The following is a 9,538-nucleotide window of genomic DNA, read 5'->3' on the forward strand; positions in this document are numbered from 1 at the left end:
ACCCAATCAGCAGTCCGGTCCGGTCCGGTCCGCATTCGTGCACCGTCGCAAACCCGCCGGGTAGCATCGTCACAACACACCTTTCGAGTAGATGCTCTGCCGTCTCGGGTTCTTGCCCACAGCGTGGACATATTGGACAGGTAGTTAGACCCCACCGATGTAACGCACTTGCCGTTGTGCGGAAAGTATTTTGCGATAGAATATCGCCATATCCAAAGGATAGCAAGAACTTGCTATTGTCCGTTTCACACTATAGAAACATGGATAAACTCCGGCTCGGTCGGCCGAATGGCTTTGAAGGACTACTACTGTTTTAGGGTCACGTGATCAATCAGTATCAAATTATAATATTCTATTCCTCAGAGTGGACGGTCATCGACTGGCCTATGGCTACTACTCAGGCTGGGTGGTTGGTAAGGACGAGAGGAGATGTCAGGAGACTTCGGGTGTGCACGAATTCGGACAGCTGTGTTCCTACTTGCTACAATCCATTGGGAAAGGCAGACTCGGTCTGAGGGCCGTTTATGTAAGTTCCAAATACTCTTCAGCAGTCGTAACGTCATTTCCTTCCTAATGACGCATGGTAACTTAGTAACATTGGCTCTAAACTATCGGAACAATGGTGGACGCCCGTATGAAATTTTTCTCCGGCGAGCATAAAAGCGTATCCAGAGGAAAAAAAACACATAAATTTGATCATGTTTTGACTTTTACACATTCTGATCACAAGGCATATAAAAAGTTCTAGCCAGCATGAAGAATAAAAAGTATTGATTTTCTTTGTTTAGAACAAAGATGGCCGCCGTTGCCAGGCGGCGTGACATCAGACTATTGAATCGTATTGACGTCACTCAACTCTTTGTTTTTGCTTTTAAACAGTGTTTAGTGTTTAGCTATAGCTTGTTATTGATTTTATCCGTTTTGATTCGTAAATTATAAATTATGTGTTAAAGTATATTTTCTATTGGCAATTGCCTGAATTATAGTTTTTAATTTGTTGATTAGAAAGAAATTCTATGTTTTGTAATGGTAATTGTCTAAAATATACCTTTGATTTGTTAATTAGACATTCTATGTTTTGTAATGGTAATTGTCTAAAATATACCTTTGATTTGTTAATTAGACATTCTATGTTTTCTAATTGTAATTGTCTAAAATATACCTTTGATTTGTTAATTAGAAATTCTATGTTTTGTAATGGTAATTGTCTAAAATATACCTTTGATTTGTTAATTAGAAATTCTATGTTTTGTAATGGTAATTGTCTAAAATATACCTTTGAATTGTTAATTAGAAATTCTATGTTTTGTAATGGTAATTGTCTAAAATATACCTTTGATTTGTTAATTAGAAAGAAATTCTATGTTTTGTAATGGTAATTGTCTAAAATATACCTTTGATTTGTTAATTAGAAATTCTATGTTTTCTATTGGCAATAGGATTCAATAGTCGTAACGTCACTTCCTTCCTAATGACGCATGGTAACTTAGCAACACTGGCTCTAAACTATCAGAACAATGGCGGACGCCCGTCTGAAATATTTCTCCGGCGAGCATAAAAGCGTATCCAGAGGAAAAAAAAACATAAATTTGATCATGTTTTGACTTTTACACATTCTGGTCACAAGACATATGAAAAGTTCTAGCCACTTGAAGAATAAAAAGTAATGATTTTCTTTGTTTAGAACCAAGATGGCCGCCGTTGCCGGGCGGCGTGACATCAGACTACTGGATCCAATTTCCTAAAATATACCCTTGATTTGTTAATTAGAAGTTTTATGTTAAAGTATGTTTTCTATTGACAATTGTCTAAAAATATACCTTTGATTTGTAAATAGGAAATTCTATGTCAAAGTATATTTTAAAAAATATTATTGACAATTGCCTAAAAAAATAAACCTTTGATCTGTTAATTGGAAATTATATGTTAAAGTATGTTTTCTATTAGCAATTGCCTAAAATAAACATTTCATAATTTGTCAATTGGAAATTATATGTTAAAGTATATATATATATTTGAAATCGGCAATTCTCTTTGTCTTGAATTGAATATTTTTAAAAATATTTTTTTTGACCCCACAGGTACCTAAGTCTACGTGTTCGTATCTCAACGAAACGCGCAAACTTCTCAAAAAGGTCGGAGACAACAAATTTGAATGGATAGACTTTGGATCGGGCTGGGGATGGACGGACACCATTCAATGTATGACGGCATCATGACGTCACTGATCAACTTAGTCACAATGATGCTAGTTGACGTCATCATTTTGGACGGTTCGGTGATCAGCGTAGCCTTTTTAAAAGAAAAACTCATAGCCAGACATTGGTCGAAGTATTTCGTCACAACTGTTTATTTTTTTATCATAGACACCTTATTTTTTAAATCTATGTCTGAATATTCAATTATGTGTGTGTGTGCGCGCGCGCGCGTGTGTGTGTGATTATGTTATATTTTGGGCTGTGTGCGCTTGCTTTATGCACGCGTTGGTGTATGTGTGTGCCTGCGTGTGTGTGTGTGTATGTGTGTGTGTGTGTGTGTAATTCTGCTTGCGTGAGCGCGCGCGTGTGTGAGTGTGTGTGTGTGTGTGTGTGTGTGGAGGGGTGGGGGGGGGTAGGGGGTGTGATCTGACACAAGAAATGTGTTTTTACATTAATAACAATGTAAAGCGCACTAAGCTTTATATTATATTATTTTGCGCTATACAAGTGCCTGTCATCAATTATTATTTTCACACAAGGCGATAATCACCAAAATAAAGTGAAAAGTATTCAATAGTACAACCAATAGAAAAATAGATAACCACGCCTCTCGGACTGTCGTCATTATGTAAACAATGGCAGTGATTGATAAACATAGCGAACTACACAGGTTTTACTATCGATGGTATGCGTCTTAGTAAAATAAACACTGCTCTATCGCTTGATCAATAGAACCAACACAGAAAACTATGTGCAAACATCAACGTTAATAATATGATCGAGAAATTCGTGTGATAACTAGTAATCCTTTTGGCGGTATAAAAACAATAATAATGATAAGAGATTTCATTCACGTTATTGTTTGTATACATTCAACTTTGTTTGTCCGAGCACGTGTGAAGGTGTGTCACATATTCCATATTTTGATAGGTTAAAAATCTACTGGTTAATAGGATCATTCGCTTCCTTGAACCTTACTATGAACAAAATATTACAACGTTTTCTCTACACTCTTTGGTGATCGTCGCTTTAAGATATGACGCCATTTTTAGGGAAGTATCAGCCTAATCGCAGCCATCGTTAACATATAGATAATAGTTCGAAGATGACGTCACACAGGTCTTTGTTATTGTTTTTTGCCATCCGCGTTTATGAGTAATGCTCACTGAACTGTATTAACCTGACTATAAACGTTCATGGGTACAAACAGTTTTGTGTGTTGGTCCGTTATACTTCCGGATGGCAATGTTATGAGCTTCTTAGCCAAGCGCATACTATCTATAGCCTGACACTAGGACCGTAGCCATTGTTAACATGTAGCGTGAGTTGTATTCAATAGCTCAACCAATGGGATCACTTGTTTCCTTGAGCACCACTAACGACAACTCACTAGACGGCGGACAAACTTTAAAAAATGACGTCAAAATATGTCCTAGCGGTTTTTAGCGTTGCCATCGTTAAGTTATAGCCTGACACTGAAACCTAAAAAGACTGGCATTTTGACGTCATTATTTGGTTTTTGCACCGCCTAGTGAGTTGTCGTTGGTAGTGCTCATGGAAATAAGTAATTTCATTGGTTGAACTATTGAATTCAACTCACGATTTGTTTTCTTTTGTGACCAAAGACTGGCATTTTGACGTCATTTTTTGGTCATTGTCAGGCTATAAGTTAACGATGGCTACGGTTTTAGTGTTAGGCTATATTCTAACGATGGCTACGGCCTGACACGACCACCCTCTAGGACTTATAGTTTGACGTCATTTTTAAAGTTTTGTACAGCATCTAGTGAGATGTCGTTAGTAGAGTTCAAGGAAACAAGTCGTGATCCCACTGGTTGATAATAATAATTAATAATAATAGATCTTTATTGTCCATAGATATGGCAATTTGTCATTTAGTTACACTTGTTATAACGTTAAACGATAACTGTAACATTGAACAGATATGTCACTCCTACTTATTCTCTCTCTCTCTCTCTCTCTCTCTCTCTCTCTCTCTCTCTCTCTCTCTCTCTCTCTCTCTCTCTCTCTCTCTCTCTCTCTCTCTCTCTCTCTCTCTCTCTCTCTCTGATCTGTTGAATACAACTCACGATTTGTTTTCTTTTGTGGCCAAAGACTTATCTGTTGACGTCATTTTTGGGGGGATAAAATCCAATAGGGAACAAAAGTATGAAGTCAAAAGCCTGGATTCAATCTCCTTGGAAGTGTAAAGCCAATCTTTGGGAGGACTAGATACATACCTTTGGGCAACTGATCTTATTGTTTCAGAGTGATGGCTTCTTATTTTCTAGTCTAAATATATGCTAGTCGTCAGTGATGATAATCCATCCGCCCTCGCTCTTTTACGCCCCTTAATCCTATGAATCTGCCTCCACGCCATGCTACAAAGATAGTTATGCCACATTATGAATCAATAATATTATGTATTGTTAGTAAGTCCTCCGGAGCACTGGTTACACACTTCCAATGAGTTTTGAACCGGAAGAGAGGAAGATGTGACGTCTATGATGTCAGATTTAATGATTTTTGTTCTCTATGAGAATAATAATAATAATAATAATAATAATAATAATAATAATAATAATAATAATAATAATAATAATAATAATGAAACTTATTTATATAGATAGTATGCTTGGCTAAGAAGCTCATAACATTGCCATCCGGAAGTATAACGGACCGACACACAAAACTGTGTGTATCCATGAACGTTTATAGTCGGGTTAATACAGTTCAGTGAGAATAACTCACAAACGCGGTTGGCAAAATACAATAACAAAGGCTTGAGTGACGTCATCTTCGAACTATCTATAGCAACTGTCGCATACAATATACAGAGCTGCCTACTTGATTTTTTTTGTTTTTAAATTGTAGTTTTCATGAAAAAAAATAAGGAAACGTCACCATACATAGCTTTAGAAATAAAGAATTTTTAATAAATCAACATGATAAAGAAAAGCTCCAGAATCCCCAACCAAACAGTCCTTTTCAACATGATTTAATGAACCTAAGACGCTTATGCAATTCTGTTTGCTTGAATCAAAAATTCGTAATATTTAGAGGGTTCTAGTGTCAGGCTATGAGTTACCGATGGCTACGGTTATAGTGACCGGGAGTCTGAAAATTCCATAGATAGCATTATGAGCTTGGCTAAAGAAGCTCACAACATTGCCATCCGGAAGTATAACGGACCAACATACAAAACTATGTGTAACCATGAACTTTTTATAGTCTGGTTAATACAGTTTAGTTAGAATTACTCATAAACGATGAACGCGGATGGTAAAAAACAATAACAACGCCCAGTGACGTTAAATTCGTTTTATCTATACGATTGATTTTTGAATAAAAACGAGGATATATGTGACCCTTCGTCTCAAAACGGTATTAAGTCGGGTTGGTTAATATGTTGAAAATTGAATTAATAGCCAGAAATATCAGACTTGTGTTGAGGTTATATGAGTTATTGAGGAGAATGGCAACCATATTTTGAGGTCCTAATCCCAGCAACTTATATTTTTCACCAGTTTCACATTAAATCTGGCTTTTAAGAATCTGGTTCGTTCCGACATAATACCGTTTTGAGACGATGGGTCACATATAGTGAACTGAAAGCCCAAAAGACCTTTGTGTACTTGGTCTTTTCCTAGAGTTGTTAACCTTCCTTGATGCGTGACACATATTATGATCTGCTTAACCTCGAACATTTAAAGTGAGGTTCGCATAATTAATGTCCAAAATGGCTGTCTAACAAGAACATCAAAGTGCCAAGTGACGTCAATAACGTTCCTTCTATTGATGCTATGCGTTTACTTTAAAAATAAAAACAACTCAGAACAATGTCAGCCGGATATTTCTGTACCAACACACAAATCTATTTGTAACCTTCAACTTAAAAAAAAAAACCCAAAACAATAAAAAAAACCAAAACTATTCTTTAAAAAAATATGAATTCCAAGTCCAGAATCTACATGTCCCCGCATCATGATAACCGTGTTGAGTCTGTTGGATGACACACTATTGAACGCACACTGACCTGAAAATGCTCAGACTAGAGCCAAAAATAGATTTTATAATAATTAATTGTACCCGTGTATGTTTTTTAACCAAAAAAAAAAAAAAAAAAAAAATTTGTGTCTTATATAAACGCTGCCTTTTAATTGTTTGATGTATCATTACCATAATATTATGTTGTGTATAGATAGAATGCGCTTGGCCAAGGAGTTCACAACATTGCCATCCGGAAGTATAACGGACCAACACACAAACTCTGTGTAACCATGAACTTTTATAGTCTGGTTAATACAGTTTAGTGAGAACAACTCACAAACGCGGATGGCAAAAACAATAACAAAAGCCTGAGTGACGTCATCTTCGAACTATCTATACTGCCGTACGGCAATGTTATGAGCTTCTTAGCCAAGCGCATACTATCAAAAGTTTGATTGATATAATACTCTTCAACAGTCGTAACGTCACTTCCTTTCTAATGACGCATGGTAACTTAGTAACACTGGCTCTAAACTATCGGAACAAGACGCCATATGAAATATTTCTCCGGCGAGCATAAAAAGCGTATCCAGAGGAAAAAAAACCCATAAATGTTATCATGTTTTGACTTTTACACATTCTGATCACAAGGCATATGAAAAGTTCTAGCCAGCATGAAGCATAAAAAGTAATGATTTTCTTTGTTTAGAACCAAGATGGTGGTATGACACTCGCTTTCGGATCATAAGTACCTGGGTTTGAGTCTCGCTCGGCGCATAGTTGAGTCCTTGGAGAAGGCTCTGTACTCACATTCTCTCACCGTACCTGGCCGTAAACAGCGTTGTCTCTGTCCGAAAAAAAAAATTGTAACATCGCCTAACATCGTCTTGTCCCGTCCTAAATGTTAAATGTTGCTGTTGGCCAGGGATCCCTTGTATAGCGCTTTGAGCACATTTAGTGGATATTGAGCTATATAAAAGCTCAATTTAAAAAATATTCTTATTTACAGGCCTGGTTACCAACATTGTTATGGGCTCATTGTGTTGCAATGGGAATTGGCTTCAACAGTCATGCCGTCACTTCTCTCGTAATGACGTATGGCTCTAAACTATGGGAACAATGGCGGACGCCCTTATGAAATACTTCTCCGAAGAGCATAAAAGTGTATCCAGAGGAGAAAAGCATTATAAATATGATCATGTATTGACTTTTATACATTCTGATCACATGACATATGAAAAGTTCTAGACGGCATGAAGAACAAAAAGTACCAATTTTCTTTGTTTAGAACCGTTGCTGGGCGACGTGACATTAGACTATTGAATCCAATTGTTTGTTTGATTAACATAACAACATGCTCTGGTATAGTATAACAAAGACCCGAGTGACGTCAATTTCATTCTATCTATAAATATGTTCAGGGCATGAAAACTTATATCGTTATGGTCTCAATTGTTTTAATGAAAACCAACCCTCAAACATTTTTTTTCGTCTATGTGGTCCAGTGGTACGACCACTCGCTTTGTGGATCGAAAGGTCCAGGGTTTGAGTCCCACTCTGAGCGATGCATAGTTGAGTCCTTATTAGAAAAGGCTCTTTACTCACATTCTCTCACCGTACTCAGGTTGTAAAATGGTAACAGCATTGTCGCGTTCAAAAAAAATATTTGTTTTATCGCCTAACATGCGTCATGTTCGTCTTACATGTAAAATGTCGTTGTTGACTAAGGATCCCCTGTAGAGCGCTTTAAGCACGTTTAGTGGATATTGCGCTTCATAAAATCTCAAACAGCGCAGAATGTACTCTATTACGACAACGTTAAAACAAGTCTATAATTCTGTAGCCCCAAGTTTGACCCTGAAAACCAACATTAGATAAAGTAGGGAACAAAAAGGTGACGTCAAAAATCTGGTTCCAGTCTCATTGGAAGTGTAAGACCACTCTTTCGAAGGACTGGATTCATACCTTGTGTAATTGATTATCTGGTGTCAGCAGAGTGATTTCATCTTATTTTATAGTCTAAATTATAAATATATATATATATATATATATATATATATATATATATATATATATATATATATATATATATATATATTTATATATATATATGTATATATATATATATATATATATATATATATATATATATATATATATATATAAATGTTGGTCGTCAATAAAAATCATCCATCATCGCTCTTATACGCCCCGTGATCTTAAAAATCTGCCAATACATCCTGCTACTAAAATAGGTATGTTACCTTATGATTCAACATGTAACCTATTCATTTCTAGTCATCTAAATTACTGTTTACATATAAACTTCCAATGATTTTGGAACCAGAAAAATAGAGGGTCTGAAGTCATGATCTTTTTTCACTATTGACTTTAGATTAATGTTGAAACGTTTCATTTAAGTTTAAATCAAATGATTGGTAACAAGAATTTTGAACATTGTATTTGTATTCATTTTGCTCAACCGAAATACGAATATAAACTGTGTTTTATTTCCTAATCATTTATATTGAGCAAAATCCTTTAAACGTGCTCAAAGTGCTATATAAATGATCTCATTTTTATTCGGAACTCTTATTCATTAGTAAACATAGCACAACTACCTAAAAAATTAATTACAAAATAAATGTAACAGCTTCTAAAATAAAAGAATACAAACTTCGAGCTCAAAATGCTTGTTCCTGAACTCCCATAGGTGGCAGGGAGGTGCAAACTGACTGTGTCTTCTATCCCGTTATAATATCTAAATGTGTTTCAAGCACCGTAAAACCCTTTAAAAAAATAAAACAAAACATCAAAATGCTTCTTCGCCCAATAACAAAAAAAAAAAAATTAAAAATTGAGCTTTTATATACCGCAATATCCAATTAACGTGCTCAAAGCGCTTTACAAGGGGTCCCTGGTCAACAGCAACATTTAACATGTAGGACGAGACATAACGCCTGTTAGGCGATATTACAATTTTTCGGACAAAGACAACGCTGTTAACGGCCAGGTACTCATTTTACACCTGAGCACGGTGAGAGAATGTGAGTAAAGAGTCTTTTCCAAGGACTCAACTATGCGTCGAGCGAGGCTCGAACTCAGGACCTTCCGATCCGAAAGCGAGTGTCATACCACTAGACCACATAGCCGGACAAATACTAAATACGTATCCCATGTATTAATTAACATTCTAACTATTTTATTTTGGCTGAAGAAGGGTTTTTGAGCCCGAAACGTATCATGTTTATAGTTTTGTTCCGTCTATTTTTTCTTGGGGGGGAAGGGGGGGGGGCGGGACGTTGATTTAATTTTTGTACATGTTTTTACAGTCTTTTAGCAGCTATTTA

The 9,538-nt window shown here is 36.1% G+C and overlaps 1 protein-coding gene across 1 annotated transcript; it reads left to right on the forward strand.

The window, feature by feature from the left end:
• Window positions 1-363: 363 nt before the first annotated feature.
• LOC144961888 (uncharacterized) lies at window positions 364-8,193 on the forward strand (the record flags this gene model as incomplete). The annotated part of the gene is made up of 2 exons (XM_078894926.1): window positions 364-526; window positions 2,082-8,193. Coding segments are annotated over 2 exons (301 nt in total), but the record flags the coding sequence as incomplete, so codon positions are not given.
• Window positions 8,194-9,538: the final 1,345 nt, after the last annotated feature.

This window comes from Berghia stephanieae, unplaced genomic scaffold, assembly GCF_034508935.2.
Source record: "Berghia stephanieae isolate SIO BIC M18660-M18661 unplaced genomic scaffold, UCSD_Bste_1.3 scaffold47, whole genome shotgun sequence".
In the NCBI taxonomy this organism is placed as follows: domain Eukaryota; kingdom Metazoa; phylum Mollusca; class Gastropoda; order Nudibranchia; family Aeolidiidae; genus Berghia; species Berghia stephanieae.